Consider the following 17138-nt stretch of genomic DNA (forward strand, 5'->3'; position numbering starts at 1 on the left):
AAGCATTACTTTTGTATTAAGGAAGTTAAGCCTTGGTGATACAAGTTGCCGTTTTCCCCTGTAGATTGTTATTTTTAATCTTTTGAAGCAAAAGGCCTAGACCTCCTAAAAGTTCCCCCATCCTGCCCTTCTCCCTGCGCCCCTAGACTGTGAGCCCTTGAGGGCAGGGTCCATGCCTGGGTCATCCCTGTGGCCCAGTCCCCCTCCAGAGCTCTCTCCAGGGCCTCTGTGTTGAACTGAACTGAGTTCCCATGTTCCCCACCCCCACCTGCCCTCCCCTATGGCTTGGGAGTCCCATTTCCGCCTCCAGCAGAAAAAGATGACTTTTCTCATTGCTCACCACAGCCATGCACCTGTTTGGCCTAAACTGGCACCTGCAGCCGATGGAGGGGCAGATGTATGAGATCACGGAGGACACAGCCAGCAGTTGGCCTGTGCCAACGGACGTCTCCCTGTATCCCTCAGGGGGCACTGGGTTAGAGATCCCTGACAGGAAAGGCAAAGGAGCCGCAGAAGGTAGGGTTGCTGTGTTGTTCGTGTCGTGAGTCCTCTGTGTCTGCCTTTGAGCCGAGGAGACCGCCATCCTGCGTGCCATGTGCCTGACTCACCGCTCCACGCCCTGGTGCTTCCTCCATCCCCCCGCACTCCACGCCGCTGCCGGGCCACCCATGTCTTCATCGCAGTTCCTTGTCACTGTGAGCTCGTTGCGGGGCTTGGGCAGGGCTCATGGTGCTCAGCGGCATCCCATCCCATACCTCGAGGGAAACATCGTGGGCTTTCACACTGCTGGGCGGCCGTCTTTGATGGTGTGGGATCATGATACGGCTTCCGGGGCTGCCTCGTGGCATGAATGGGCGTCTCTTGGAGTGGGGTGTGTGGCAAGGTGGGTAGAGGGTGTGATGTACACGAAATATCCTTGGACCTTATGGTTTAAGGGAAACACCAGTCCCACTGTTCAAGCATTTTCCTACTGTTGCCTTGAGCAAGTCGCTTAATTTTCCAGAGCTCGTCTCCTCATCTACAGTCGCAGTAATTGTTAGTGTTTGTACACTATGTTTGTTCAAACCTTTTTGTGAAGAGCATTTCACATTTAATTCTCACGGAGATCCTATGAAGTAAATATAATTGTTTACAGCCATTTTAGATGCAAAAACTAAGGACCGCATAGATTAAGTGACTTGGCCAGAGTCACACTGCCAGTAAATATTGGAATTTGGTACACGGCCCAGGTCTGTGGGCCACAGGGCTCTTGCTGTCTCCATCAGTTGCCCTACATGACTCACCTCATGGTTATAAGACCGTGAAGGAGATGTGAATAAGGACCCCACTGTACAATGAGACGCAGATGTTTCTGTATTAATGATGGAAGTGGTGGTGACATTTGGGGTTTGGCATTCTTGAGTGGGACGTCCATAGACCCACTTTTTAAGTTTCTTAGGGGTCTTTCTAACATGCCATCAACATATTGATAAATTCTGTCACTATCAACCAGGAGTGGCAGACCCACAAGAACTGGTGCCAGCAAGGAGGTCTGAGCTCACGGGCCAGGCTGGTTGTCATTCTAGGGAGTGTGACCATCCCTTCTCACGTGACCCACTTGTTTTTTTCTGATATTACCCCAGTCAGCAAAGTGGTCGCAGCTGCCCCCAGTCTTCACTGCATTTCCTCTCATCTCAGTTAACTTTGGGTCGTGGCTTCTGAGCTTCCCTGTCCTTTTAAGAGTTTGTCTTCTAGTGATCAGTTTGGTTAACAGAGTAGCATATGGCTAGTCACAGCAGTTATTCATAACCTCTGAATGGCCTCAAAGTCCAAAATCAACTCTTGACCAATGACCATTTTTAAGGAAACTGAGGGCATTTCTGCAGAGCCCAGTCGGAATCTCTGCCTGCTATTTTGATGGGCAAAGCCAGTCTTCTCCTTTATAAAGATTTTAAGACTTAAGACATTGAATAACTTACACTTGCTTTGCACCTTAATAGGATATGGAGGGAGCATGGATGGATGGGGTCATGGGAAGAACTCTGGGTTAGGAGTCTACAACCCTGAGTTCAAGTTCAGCTGTGCCACTCATGATGCCCTTAAGCAAATCCCTTGAAAACCTTTCTCGGCTTCATATTCCTCTTCATTAAAAGGAGGTGATTGATCTATATTATCTCTAAGGTCCATTCTAATTCACAAGCTCTACATGCAAAATTAGTAATAGAATCATCTCATGATTAACCAGATTCTTCTTTAGAAGTTTTTAGGCTGGCCCTGTCCATGGTCCTGCCTGTTGCCTTGTGATTCCCATGTCAGCTTACAGTGTCAAATGCCATAAGTGAAGACGTAAATGACAACTGTCTTTAGATTAGTATCAACAACTGCAGATTTAAGATATGTGTAACCCTCAAAGATCTCATTTAGAAAAATGTGAATTTTCTGTATGATCTCTATCCGACTTTCTTTAAACAGGACCTGGGTCTATCTAAAATCTCCCACTCTAATGAAATTAGTTTGTGGATTGCTCGGTTTTGCTTTGTTTTTCCTAAGGAGCAGGAGGTGCACATAAGAGATAAAATTGCACCAGTTTATTGGTTTACTCTCATTGGAATATTTTTGCTTAAAGGGATTATCTGTCATTACTAATGCAATTGGAAATCCTGTTTACAAACCCCCAAAATGCAGTGTGATGCTGTAAAGTGGTCAGCGTCGAAAGCAATTACTGTGATTAAAAAAAATACATCCGTCTGGAGAAACAGAGGACAAAGCTTCCCAGAGTTTATGTGAGACTGTCACAGCGTTCTTAATTTCTTTTTTTAACTGTGATGTTAAAAATCTCGTTCCTTAGACATATTTCAAGGGGGAAAGCTTCTAACCCTGATGTGAGCACACATTTCCTGTCCTTTGAGGGTATCAGAGAAGAGAGCTGATTCCAAAATGAAGATTAGAGCCCCATTGCACAGTGATTAGGGGAAGCAGTGTGGTAGAAAGAGGACAGATGGGCCATGGAGCCCGACAATCCAGGGTTTGCGTCCGGTCCGGCCATTTATTGGCTCTGCCACTCCATTTCCTTTGGCCTTAGTTTCCACATCTGTGGAACAAGGATGCCTCATACCTGTCTTTCCAAAGACTGGTTATGAGGAAGTATTCAATAAATGTAAGTTCCTTTTCTTCTTATTCATTTAAATCCCAGGCCATTCCATGTCTGTCATTAGAAATCTCAGAATTCCAGACTGATTAATATTCTGTCCTCAAAGATTCTACAGAGTTTGGGGCATTCTTGAATATTTTTAAAAGATGTGTATTTTTTAATTATACAAATGAAGTATATGATGAACCCAGTATTTTAAAGGCTCATCATGTCTCTGAGAATAACATCAAACTGCAATATATCCTGTATTTTCAAAGTGGCTATAACCATCTCAGAGCTGTCATGGGATGGAAACCAAATACAGCAGCTTTCCGAAGTAAAACCACAAGAACTTATGTTATGCATTAATGGAGAAAGGGGGAAAAGCATTGAATAAACAAGCATTTCTGATGGTTTAATTGGTGGGCTAGGTTAGCATTTTCTTCTTTCTGCAATGAAATCAAAATTGCCCATCAGTTTGAACCATGCAAATTGCTACATACAGGCTCAGCTGGGCTCTCAGCTTATTTTGATAACCAAATAAATTTCAAACAGTTGCTAAGGAAACTAAAGAATTCTTTGTGCGAGTTATTGCATTGAAAAGAACCAAAAAAAGGTAGAGGGAGGGGCAGAATTAGGAATTCAGACCCTATATGGATAAATCTCAGTTCAAGAAAATAAAGACAGTGAATTTGGGAAGTGCATGGGATCTTAGTTCTTCCAACTCTCCCTTATTTTTGACTGAGCTAGCCAATCATTTCAGCAATTTGTTGAGAAAATTCTTTTAGACACGATTGTGTATTTCCAGAGCATTGCTCTGGGAAGCCTGAATCTATATGTCTTTGTAAAGCAAAGGACTGCTACCAGTAGAATCTGCCTTGTGAAGCCTAATCGTGCTGTTGGGGGTCCCTAATTCTGAGTTAAGCTCTTTGTACTCTGTTAAGCCTCTGGGGCACTCACTCATTGTATTGTGTCCTTAGGAATGTTTTGAGACACTGTTTCCCTTTAGCTTTGGGGTCTATGTGTGGATCCTAGTTCATAAAAACTCAATTTTTTGTATCCCAGGATGGCAGGATGTGCTCCAGTGGGCCTTGGATCTTCCTGGTCTAGCCTTGGTATCCAGCCTTCTAGGACTGTGAATTAAATCAGATCTTTACTCTTAAAGAGGGTTAATGTACTCTGCTACCATTGAAAAGACCTTTGAAGAGTTTTAATTAATAATTTATCAATTTGATGTTCTGAGAAGCCATATTCTAATAAATAAAGAGGCACCCCAAATGGCTTCATCTCTGAATGGTTTCTTTCACTTTCTGAGCTTCAGTATATACATTTTAATAATGTGAGGATTAAGTATACCAATATATGTAAAAATGTCCGGTACATAGTTGAAATTTAATGAATGATAGGTAATACCATTAGTACTGCTACCTCTATCTTTATTGTTATCGCTACTACTGATATTTGTTATTATTATTGTGTTCCAGAATGTAGGTACAGATAAAAAGAGTTAGATACACAGGACTTTTCACCTCCACCTGCCTCTACCCTCTGCCCCCTCTCCCTACTCCACCGCTGGTGGGTATTGCCATGTCGTGGAATATTTTCTATCCTGGTGCTCACATATTGGTGCTCAGAATTAAGACTGAAGACTCTTAGGTTATAAGATCTGGAGAGAGAAAGACAGTAAGGGTTTTTGAAAGACAGAAAAGGATGAAGGTGGTTTTACTCTGACTTAGCCCAGCAACTCTCACGCCTCTTTCCCTCCAGCCACAGGTACTCGGCAGGCTCCAGGTCCCTCCTCCTAGAAACTTTCATCTCATCCCTAGTCCATGTGGGGACCACTGGGGACTGATAGGAAAGAATGATAAAGGTTAAATTCCAAGATGGGCACTGTCTTTCCCCTCTCAAACTTTTCCTTAAAAGACTAGGGCCATGGCCACTTCCCTAAGGATCTGGACAGGGCAACTTCTAGGACAAGCCTCACTTGTGAACCTAAGCTCCAGATCCTAAGCTCCATCATAGAAACTGCATGAAAATAAGCTCAAGACTCCTAATTCCTAATTCTTTCAGCCAAGAAAGTCAAGGTCCTGGTGGGGTGCTGTGCCCTAGACCAGAAGTTACTGGTTTTATATCATGGTATACACACCAAATATAAATTTTCTAATTTTTTTCCTCCATTTTTTCCAGCTTTGGTGAAATAGTTGAGTGCTATAAAAGACTATTCCCTTTTTGCCACTCCTCTGGTGGTAAGAGCCAATTTATGTATGCCTCTTGGGCCTGCAGACCTCTGGAGAGTCTCTGGACTTGACCTCTGCCCTGTGAAACTAAAAGCTTGGCTAATTCAATAGCTGTCTCTGAAAAACATGCTCACTGGAGGGGAAATGAACAGTACAGGGCTCTCCAACAGCATGCCAAAAAGTGGGAGAAGTTTTCATTATTTATTCTCAGACATAGGAATTATGTGAATGCAGACAATTCTCAAATCCCATCAGCTCTCACTCCCACCCACTCACAAGGAGATGAGGTCTTGGAATTAGGAGTCTCCAGCTTATTTTTTTGCGGTTTCTAGGAGTAAAAAACTCAGAACTCGTGCTGCTTTTGTGTCTTAACTCCCTCTAGTTCTGCTTCCCTAACAGAATTATAGGCTGAAGGGTAAACTGTTTTTCTACCTGGACTATAAAAGGATTGTGGAATTAGGAACCCCAAAGTCAGATAAGGAAGAATGTGAAAATGATTCTCTTCCATCTTAATGCTTTGTGAATTTGGCTTCTGTCTTCGAACTTTGAACCACAGTGTCGTGGTTTGCATGTGTCTGCATTTTCAAGGTAAAAGTCTGGGGCACATTCCTTCCATAAAGGAATTAAATGCAAGCTCTTCCCCATGCTAATGACAGTATACTAGTAGTGTTTTTATTGAGAGCGTGCGTTTTAACTTTTCTGTTGGCATATTTTTAATTAAAATAACATTTAACGGTTTGAAGCTAAAAACCTGATGTTTCTGCCTAGGAGTTTATAAGGGAATGATAACATATGGAGAAGTTTAACATATAAAATTGAATTTTATTATTTAAAACAGTAAAATATTTTATGACTACAACAATGCCCTGCCAAGCTCCATTTCAGCATCAAATGTGCTTTGTAAGGAATCTTACAAAGCTAGGGGAAGAAAAAAAGACACTTTAATTTCTTATTCCCCAAATGCTTTTTATAAAAAGTTCCCACAAATGTGTTTTCTTTACAGATGGATTCTTGGTCTTGAAAGTACCTCTTCCAGCATCTCTAGCAACACAACAAACCTTGAAACTAGGACACCCAGGGGTACTTTCTGATGACAAATAAGATGGAGCCCGTTGACTTGATTTTGGCTTGTTCTTGTCCTAAGGGTGGTCTTCTAATGCCCCTGTTCTCCCCACCTGCCCCCTGCCAACTCCTCGGAGGGCTGATGTCTGGCAGGAAGTTAGGGTTTATATTTTTCATGTGTGAGTGTGTTTAATTACTATGTAGAGGAAGTTTGATAAGCAGCCTTCCTTCCTGGCACTTGAGGTGCCCCCAGAAAGCTGTCACTCTCCTGATTGGTGACAGAATTGGACGAGAGATCTTATTCTCAACCAGCCCCTACTCCTGTAGCCTGCAGGGTTGGTGGCCTGGTTTGAAATCCAAGTATGTCAAAAGTTTTGTGCCTAACCTTGAAAAATCTCCCCAGCTTTACCCACCTTAAGCACAACGATACTCATTGCCCTACATCCCAGACAAAGAAGCATTTTTCAGAAGTGTTTTCTCTGTTCAGATGTACCCTTTTCCTCATTCCCCCCCATCCCTACCCCTGCTCCCAACACAAACCCTCATCCACATGTCTGAGCCCCAGAATTGGACTCCCAGATCCTAGTGAGCTTGAAAAATATCTGACTCTGCTCAGATCATGCTTCCCATTGCTAGGGAAGCCATTCTAAGCTGAAAAATTAACAGCACCTTATTCCCTCTATCTTTTCTTTTTTAGCATGCATGCTTTTACACACACGCGCGGGTGCACAGACGCACAGAGTTATTCTCATGTGACTGCGAGTGATTATTTTTAGGATCAAAATATATCTTAACAAGCTCTAGAATTATGCAGTAAACAGATGGCCCTTGGGGAGGACCCATTCTGCTTTGGAAGAATGCATATTTTTAGCAGAACAATTTGAGCATCGTTGGGGAAAAAAAAGTTCTGGACATTCTAACTCCTCAATGGGGGAGTCTAGGGCAGGGAGTGGGCTGGCCCTGGAATGTTGCAGAGAAGAGGTGGGAGGCAGAGGAGAGCCCTGCTTGTTCAGATACTCTGATCCCTGGTTTCACTTGTGGCTAACGGTGATGTTTTTGTCTTCCCTTCCCCGTGTCTTGGTAGGAAAGCCCAGTAGTTTCTTTCCAGAGGACAGTTTTATAGACTCTGGAGAAATCGACGTGGGGAGACGGGCTTCCCAGAAGATTCCTCCTGGCACTTTCTGGAGATCTCAGGTGTTCATAGACCATCCTGTGCATCTGAAATTCAATGTGTCTCTGGGAAAGGCGGCTCTGGTTGGCATTTATGGCAGAAAAGGCCTTCCTCCTTCACACACACAGGTAACCAGAACCCTATGTCCCCTTTTCCTCTCCAGGGGCTCCCACCTCAAATCTTAACCGAAGTCAAGAAACCTGATGCTGAAACCGGGATCCTTGAGCTTGGAGGGAGTTTCACATACTTTATAGTCTATTCGTCCATTTGCCCTCTCTCAGATCCTACCTTTCAGATGAGTAGGGCTGTATCCTTGGAGCTTTTTAAGAGGAAGGAGTTGTAGGCAATCTCTCAATAGCCTTTTTTACTAGTACCCAGTCTCCTAAGTTAAATTATCCAGGAAATGCAATCTAGAGAACAAAGCATGCACACTGGAGTTAAACAGACCTGGGTTTGAATCCTCTCGTTATCAGCTGTGTAACCTGAAGCCTGTAGCATCCTCTCGGAGCAAGCTTCCTGTCTAGCAGATGCTGATAGCAATACCCACTGCGCAGGGCTGCTGTGAACAGTGGAGAATCACATCTAGAAAACAGCTAGTGCAGGACCTGGCTCAGAATAAAGGATGCCCTCCTCATCTCTTGCATCCCTTCTCTCCTTCAGGGTTTCCCATTTACCCAGACACATGTGCACCAGAAAAACTGTAAAACTCAAGCAGGATGACTGACACTTTGCCAGTCATGGTGGGTGAAGAGCAGACTTGTGTGAGGTCCTTCCCGCCCTGAGTTTGGAGTAACATGAATCACAGGCATCCATCAGACAGTCCCTGGCCAAATGTAGTCTTTGTGACCCCCAGCAGGTACTTAATTTCTAGGTAAAAGCAAGATAGAGACATTTGCTAAGGATGGAGTTGCAGAATAGTAGAGAGAGCCTGGACCCCTGATTTCTTTATTTACTGGTCCTGGGTTTCCTGTCCCTAGACATTGTCACATGAGACAGGATAAATACTCTTTTTTTTTTTCCTTAAAAGACAGATAGGTAGACAGTTGCTTGGTTTGCTCACCAGTAGAGGAGGCAATGGCACCCCACTCCAGTACTCTTGCCTGGAAAATCCCATGGATGGAGGAGCCCGGTTGGCTGCAGTCCATGGAGTCACAAAGAGTCAGACACAACTGAGCAACTTCACTTTGACTTTTTACTTTCATGCATTGGAGAAGGAAATGGCAACCCACTCCAGTGTTCTTGCCTGGAGAGTCCCAGGGACGGGGGAGCCTGGTGGGCTGCCGTCTATGGGGTCGCACAGAGTCGGACACGACTGAAGTGACTTAGCAGCAGCAGCAGGACTTCACCACCCGCCTGTTGTTAGCACACGTGACTGCCTTCCCTCGAGTCTCTCATGCTGGCAGGCTTGGGTCAGTTGGAAATTGCATTATTTGACACAGCATGTAATTAGTGATGGAGTCTTGCGCTAATCCAGTTTAGTTCCCCTAAAACTGTGCCCTGAAACTGGAGCGCTGAGAAAGGATCATTGACAAAGGGAAGATGGGTATAAATCAGATTTTCCTTTGCACTTGACTGACATTTAAGGCACACCCAGTGAGTGCTCCGGGCCCCATCCTAGATCCCCAGGATTCCCTCCCGCCATCACCTGCGTGGAGTCGGAGGAGTTCAGTCATAAAGTGACTGGGTTTCTAATCACATGCCCATCAGTAAAGCATAGCTTAAAAAAAAAAAAAAAATAGCATGGCTGTCCTGATTGATGTAAAGGTGTAGAGTCAGCCAAAGGAAGACTCTCCACACCCCAAATTACAACCAACTGACACTTAAAAATAATCTACTAATTGTGCTGCACTCAGCAGCGGATCAGGAGAGTCCCACCTTGCAAAATGGGGTCTGGGAAGGAGGTGGAGTGGGTTGGTCAACCTCTGCATCGCTTTGGCCTCTCTCGCCTGTTTCATATGTGTCTCCCTGCATCCTCCCTGGGAGAAGCCTAAAGAACTTAGCCTGTTTCATCTGTGTCTCCCTGCATCCTCCCTGGGAGAAGCCTGAAGAACTTAGCATGGCTGAGAAGCAGGCCCACTGCTAATCATGCTCTCTTTGCGCTTCAGTTTGACTTTGTGGAGCTGCTGGATGGAAGGAGGCTCCTGACCCAGGAGGCACGGAGCCTGGAGGGACCCCAGCGCCAGTCTCGGGGAGCCGTCCCCCCTTCTAGCCACGAGACCGGCTTCATCCAGTATTTGGATTCAGGAATCTGGCACCTGGCTTTCTATAATGACGGGAAGGAGTCTGAAGTGGTTTCCTTTCTCACTACTGCCATCGGTAAGGAACCTCCGCCGCTCTGGGGTATGTGGGGTATTGTCTCTCTGGGTGAGGGGACACCAGGGGTCTTAGGGGTTGAAGCCGACAGCAGGATATATACTGCCCAGGGCTGCAGAGGCCAGCTGGATCCAGCACGAGGCCATCTCGACCAGGCTTGCTGGACAAAGGGTAAGAGTGAGATGCAGGGAAGTGAAGGGAGTGACAGGAGGAGCCGTAAGGCCGTGCATGTGCCCAGTACTGCTGCCCACTACCTTTCTCTTTGATTTGTGGCCTGGTGTGCAGACCAGCCACTTCATTTAAACACCAAAGGGTGAAACTGACAGGGAGACAGGAATTCTTGTCACTTCCCTCCAGCACCTATATCCGTCCTTATAATCGATCTTGGTTCAAATCACTGATGTGTTATTTGGATTTCTTTTATGTGTGATTTTGCTTGCTTGATTATTTTGCTTTTAGAGGCAACAACCCCTGGCAGATGAGAAAAAAAAAAAAGTAGATAAAGGCTTGGAGAGAGGCTGGGAATAGCCGTGCAAAGGGCTGGGTGAACAGTGTGCTCAGTCAGAGGGAGGTTTTGCTAAGAACTGAGATACTGAGATGCCCTGAACTCTGGTGGACAGTGAGCCCCTGTGGTTTAAGTGAGCTCTCAGCCCCGTCATGTCCCTTGCAATGGAAGAGCTCTTGTTCAGAGTGAGCCCCTTGGCTACCCCGAAAGCCTGGGGGTGTCCCAGGAGCCTGGCATCCTGTTTTAAGGCATTTCTCTTCTATACCCACATGCTGCAAAGAATTTGTCTCCTCCTCAATCCACCATGATGTGATGTAGGACACGGTGGTCTCTGGTTCAGGTCGAAAACATTTCATCTGAGTTCATATAGAAGCTCACTGACATAGCCTGGAGATAAAAATCCCCTACAGGAAACTAAAACTTCCAGAAGACAAAACTCCATTAACTAGAACGCTTGGTGTTGAATTTTCTGCTGAATGAAAACTTCCGTGAAGTTTTGAGTTCTCCTCAAAGCTCTGTCTCAGTCCTTGGCTGAGAGTCTATCTGATATGGGAAATGGAATTTGAATAAAAACCTCCAAATCTGGTCCTTAGTCCCTAAAACTCTTGCAAGACCCTGGTTCTTCCATCTTCACAGCAGTAGCATTTTCAGGCCATTTTCCTCTTATTTGCAATTTTGCCCTTAGCATCAAGGCAGTGAATACCTTCCCATTAAATACAGTGAGCAATGTATAGGATTCGACTGTGATTGCAGGCTCAACATTCTACCCTCTTGGCAAAATGAGGGAAGTGGGGCTGTGTTGCGTGAGCCCTGGGGTAAGAAATAAGACTTTGTGCTGTTCTCATTTTCCACGCGTCTGCCCTAGCTGCTGGTCTTTGAGTACCCCGAGGGCAGGGACTTGGACGGAATCTTCTCCTTCCCTCAGCCAGCCCACACGGCGGCATCACTCAGTGCATGAGGGAGTTGGGGTGGGCTTCCCTCAGGCCCCCATTGGCAGCCGCTCAGTTTTGGCAGCTGCTGTGTTGTCGGTTTCCTCCGTTAATGCCTTCTTTCGAGGTGGAGTGGAAACTGTGCTCACTTCTGAATCCCCACCACTAATTTGTGTTTTGGCCCTGCACAAATTCCAGCTCCTGGTTCCCTGAGGTTCTGGAATTTGGAGGCTGCAGCCTGATGGTTAGTGGTGACCCAGTGCCTCTCGGCACCCCTTTCCCCATCATGGGGGAGTCAGTCGTGGTTGGCCGTGGTTCTCACCATCAATTAGGCTGACACTCGGCAGGGTCTGCCCGGCTCCAGACCCTGTTTCTTTTCTCTTTCTGAACTCGGTAGCTTCAGATCAGAGACATGATTTTCAGGTCATTAGCAGTCCCTAAGTTACAGCTTCATAGTCTCAGAGCCTCATTCCTCTTAGGCGCAGCATCACGCTTGCTCAGAACTAAGGTCTCCTACAATCAGGATTCTGTATTTTTAATAACTGAGCACAAACATGAAAGGATATTAATACAAACCCCCAAAGAAAACTACTTTTAATTAGGAAGTGCCTCTCAGAGAAATAAAGCATCGTACAGGTAGGTACTTTTGCCAACTCTCGGCTTGTCAGAGCTTGCTGACCTCTTTTGCCATAATTAAGGAGACGGTCCTGCTTTTCCCTCTGGTTCTCCCGTTCTCACCTAAATGATGAAATCTTTCTTCACCTTCCTTAGCCCTGTGATGCCTTTCAGAGCAGATAGGTGGTACCGTGCTTCTCAGAGTTTTGTGGAACCACCTGGCGTCTTGTTAGAATGCAGATTCTGCTTCAGTCAGTCGGGGGGGATGTTTAGAGTCTGCCTTTTTTTTATTTTTCAATTGAAGCATAATTGCTTTACAGTGCTGTGTTAGTTTCTGCTGTATAACCGGTGCATCAGCTGCCTGTACGCACAGATCCTCTCCCTCCTGAGCCTCTCTCCCACCCTTCTCGGTCGCCACAGGGCAGCGAGCTGAGCTCCCTGCGTCTCACAGCAGGACCCCAGCAGCGATCTGTTTTACACATCACAGCTACTGTCTCAATTTTCCCCACGCTCCCCACCCCACCCCACCCCCAACCGGGTCTACATGTCCTTTTTCTATGTCCGTGTCTCTGTTTCTGCTCTGGAAATAGGTCTGTATGTGGTAAGTTGCATCAGTCACGTCTGACTCTGTGACAGGACTGTCGCCCACCAGGCTCCTCTGTCCGTAGGGACTTTTCAGGCAAGAACACTGGAGTGGGTCGCCATGCCCGCCTCCAGGGCATCTCCCTGACGCGAGGATCAAACCCGCATCTCTTACGTCTCCTGCTTTGGCAGGCGGGTTCTTTATCACTAGCGCCACCTGGGAAGTCCTGGCAATAGGTTCAGCCGCACATTTCTCGAGATTCTGCCTATATGCGTTAATATATGAAACCTGTTTTTCTCTTTCTACCTTGCCTCACTCTATACGACTGACTCTATGTCCACTCACATCTCTACGGATGACCCCACTTTGTTCTTTTTGTGGCTGAGTAACATTCCATTGTGTATATATAGCACATCTTCTTTATCCATTCCTCTGTTGATGGACATTTATGTTGCTTCCATGTCCTGCCTATTGTAAACAGTGCTGCAATAAACATTTGGGGTACAGTGCCCAGTGAGATCCTGCTCATCTGTGGCCCACATTTTGAGTAACAAGGGGTTACAGTATCTCATGGGGGGGATCTCAAATATTATTGTACAAAGCAATCACCTGGGAAGCGAGTCTAAAATTCAGATTCCTGGGCCTTCCCCTAGTAGGCCTGAGGCAGAACCCAGGTGATCCTGATTCTGGTGGGCAGTCTGTCAACTTAGCTATGAAAACAAACACCTCCTGAGCTCTGCTTTCTCTTCCTTCCTTCTCCCGCTGATCCATGTTAGCTCTGCGAACGTAGTGTGTCACGTCACTTCTCTGAGCCTCATCTTCCTTATCTAGAAAGGGAAATGGTAATAGTGTTTGGCGGTCCCCACTGTGATGATTGGAGAGAGTGAATATGCAGTGCCCAGTCCAGGCTTCCGTGCCTGGAAGTGGTTAACGTTCTCTCCCCCGCTGCTTTCCCAGTCTACCTTTCTCTCGCTGCCTTGCTGACCTGTCTGTCTTCCTTCAAGTTACAGTGATTGTTTAATGAATGCCTTTTCTTACTTTATTGCAGAAATAGACTGACTCCGATGTTGCTATTAATCCCTCTCTCCCTGAGAGTCCCTGGCGTTGAGTCTCTGCTGTCTGTGGTCGTTACCTGTGGGCCGTGAGTTGTAATTTGTCTTGGCAGCTTAATTAAAAGTTTAGGTCTTGTTTTAGTGAAGTCATTATGGTCCCAGTATACAATTGTAACTCTCAGGTTTGCTTAACACACTGTCTGGAATACGACCCTCCCTTCATTACATGCTGAAGTGCAGAGCTAGAATTTAAGAGGATTTGAGATGTCAGAATCCAGAGTATTTATATCTGTTTGTAATTAAGTAGCGGGAGAAATAATTGTGTTTAATTTAACAAATGGCTGTATTGTGTATGGTTTTGCTTTTCCCTCCATTTAATGCGATCCAGCTGATGATTTTATATTAGTTTATCTTTTACCTTGAAAAAAATCTAAAAGCACTTTGCAAATTGTGTATACAAATGTATACACATGGAGACACGCTGTTGACAGAGGGCCCTCTGAACCGGATGTGTTTCTGTCTCTCGCACACGCACACGCACACGCACACGCACACGCACCACCGAAACCAAGCAAGTTTTATAAGAAGACGTGGCAGCTGTTTTCAGAAAGACTGGCCTTTCCCTGCATGCAGAGATGGATAATTCGAAGGCAGTGTTTCTGCTTCTGTCTGGGGATAGGTAACCTTGCTGACCCCAAGTATTGAATGAAGTAGGAGGGTTATTTGTTGTTGTTTAGTCGATAAGTCGTGTCTGACTGTTTGCGAACCCACAGGCTGTAGCCTGCCAGGCTCCTCTGTCCATGGGATTTCCCAGGCAAGAATATTGGAGTGGGTTGTCACTTCCTTCTCCAGGGGATCTTCCTGACCCAGGGATCGAACCCATGTCTCTTGTGTCTTCAGTATGGCAGGCAGATTTTTTACCACTGAGCCACCTCGTAAGCCCAAGGGGATTATACCAGTAGCTATAATTCACCATCACCATTTTCACAGGACTTGAAATACTTTCTTAAAGCCCTGCAGTAACTCCATAAGGTGATTATCTTTATTTTCACCCCCTGTTGTAGATGAGGAAGTTGAGATTCAGGCATGTTAAGAGGAAAGCTAGGACTTGAATTTGTATCTGTCTCACTCCACAGCTCATGATCTTCCTTCTTTAGCCATGTGCCTCTTTTCCAAGATCAAGCCCCCTTTTTTGGATATTACGCTTTTTTTCTGTCTGTTCATTCAATAGACATTTAGAGAACGCCTACTGTGTTTTGGGGACCATGCTTAGCTTTTTTCTGTATGCGAGAAAGAACCTCATGAGAACTTTAGACAATTTGCCTTTTGATCTCACCTTTACAGATGAAGAAATTGAATCTCAGAGAATTTGATTGACTTGCCCAAAGTTATTAAGGGCAGAGCCAGGATGGAACCTTGGTCTCTAAATCCTGTGTTCCCTCCATGATGCCAGAGTGTCTTACTATTTGCTCTGATGCTATTAAATATTTTATTTCTATTTGTATTATATGGAATATAATTTCCCCTTTATTAACTCTGTCCCCTTTATATAACTTTCCCTTTATTATTTATAACTTCCCCTTATTAATATCAGTATGCATCTTAAATCAACACAGGAAGCTTTCTTGAAAAGTCATTAAAAAGACCATGGGAAAAAATCTCACAACATCCAAAACTTAAAAAATAAAAACACCTCCATATGCATTGCTTGCAACCCCAAGACATGACAAGTCAGTGCTGCAGGGCTTCAGGTCTCCAGAGAGCATCTTATCTTTTCACTTTGGTTGATGCTGAAGCATAAGAGGACAGATCACCCTGACGTTGTGACAGTGTGAGCCAAGTTGAAAAATAACAGAGCTGCCCAACAGTGGATTAGGAAACCCAGAGAAAAGAAAGGAGAATCACTGTTAGACAATATGCTGCTGTTACTGCTGCTAAGTCGCGTAAGTCGTGTCCAGCTCTGGGCGACTCCATAGATGGCAGCCCACCAGGCTCCCCCATCCCTGGGATTCTCCAGGCAAGAACACTGGAGTGGGTTGCTATTTCCTTCTCCAATGCATGAAAGTGAAGAGTGAAAGTGAAGTCTCTCAGTCGTGTCCGACTCTTTGCAATCCCATGGACTGCAGCCTACCAGGCTCCTCCATCCATGGGATTTCCCAGGCAAAAGTACAGGAGTGGGATGCCATTGCCTTCTCCAGTCAGACAATATAGACCCTGGTAATTTATGAGAAACATGCCCTGGTCTTCCTGGTCTGAGGACGTTCATGCTCATTAAAGAGGAGAGTCCTTTTGTTCAGGCTCAGACAGCTGCTGTAAGTTAACCTATTCTGTGTCCAGGACTAGAAGCAAATGTCGCCCCCACTTCCTCCCTCCCTTCTTCCTACCTTCCTTTCTTCATCTAACAGTGATTGCATTCCCAAATGATCATGCGCTTTCCCAAGGCGGAGATACAGAGAAAGTATGAAGCAGACCTGGTGCTTGCCTTTGACATCCTCACAGGCTAGTAAGTGAGGCTAAGCGAGGCTGAGCGGAAGGCGAAGCTGCCTACATAGTGCATTGGCCAAAAAGTTCGTTCAGGTTTGTCTGGACGATGTTATGGAAAACCCGAATGAACTTTTCGGCCAACCTAGTACGTGAGGAGGAGGGAAAAAGACTTGGTTCAGTCTCTTTACAGCATGCTAGGCAGCAAGGACTTTCTTATTAAAAAGAGCGTCAGAGCCCTTTGCATGACACCTTCAGTGGGCTGGCCAGGAGGTCCAGAGTGGTTGCAGGCAGACCTGGACACTACAGCTGCTCATATTCTCATTTGGCCAGCGTTTGCTGGTTTGTCTTTCACATGCCATGTCCTGAACAGGCATTGGTGTCCATGGTATATTAAATAGCCATGCTTCTTACCCTCTGGAGTTTACAGACCAGCTTGAGACAGTGTGATGTAGACTCTTAAGTTTAATTTCAACCATCCAATACACATCTAAATATATAATTTGTTTTTGTTGTTTAGTCATCAAGGCATGTTCAACTCCTTGTGACCCCACAGACTGTAGCCCACCAGGTTCCTCTGTCCATGGGATTTCCCAGGCAAGAATACTGGAGTGGGTTGCCATTTGTAAATGGTAAACATTCACTGTGGTAAAGAAGAGAAGAGAGTGCCCTAGGGAAACAAATAAGGGGCCTCATTGAGATGGCTGGAGCAGGGGTGGAAAGTTGTTGTTTAGATAAAGGTTTGGGGAGAAACTAGACCCAGTAGAGGGAAAAGCATGTGCAGAGGCCCTGGGACAGAAACGAGCCAGGAGTTCAAGGAACTGTGATATGGTCACACGTGGGATGTGGATCAGTACCTGATACCTGAGATACTGGCAGGCAGGCTGTATGGGCGCGTGAAGTCTCATTTTGTTTTGTATTTGAATTGATCCTAACAGTAGCGGGAATCCATTGTGGAATTGTGAGCTGGAGTGACCTAGTTTGATCTACATACTGGAAAGTTTCTCAAGCTGTAGAACTGGGACTCCGGTTAGGAGGCTGTGTCCGAGGTCTCAGCAGAGGCTCAGGCTGGTCTGGGCCA

General features: G+C 45.5%; 1 protein-coding gene across 10 annotated transcripts in view; it reads left to right on the forward strand.

The window, feature by feature from the left end:
• TENM4 (teneurin transmembrane protein 4) overlaps positions 1–17138 on the forward strand; it is an 849352-nt gene that overhangs the window by 632054 nt on the left and 200160 nt on the right. For 9 of the 10 annotated variants that reach the window (XM_060403943.1, XM_060403939.1, XM_060403940.1 and 6 more), the window contains 3 exons: positions 346–516; positions 7493–7707; positions 9685–9895. In XM_060403943.1, the coding sequence (XP_060259926.1) occupies positions 346–516; positions 7493–7707; positions 9685–9895 (597 nt within the window). The remainder of the gene's footprint in view (positions 1–345; positions 517–7492; positions 7708–9684; positions 9896–17138) is intronic. The other variant, XM_060403946.1, reaches the window with a different exon arrangement.

Source organism: Ovis aries, chromosome 21, assembly GCF_016772045.2.
Source record: "Ovis aries strain OAR_USU_Benz2616 breed Rambouillet chromosome 21, ARS-UI_Ramb_v3.0, whole genome shotgun sequence".
NCBI classification, from domain to species: Eukaryota; Metazoa; Chordata; class Mammalia; order Artiodactyla; family Bovidae; genus Ovis; species Ovis aries.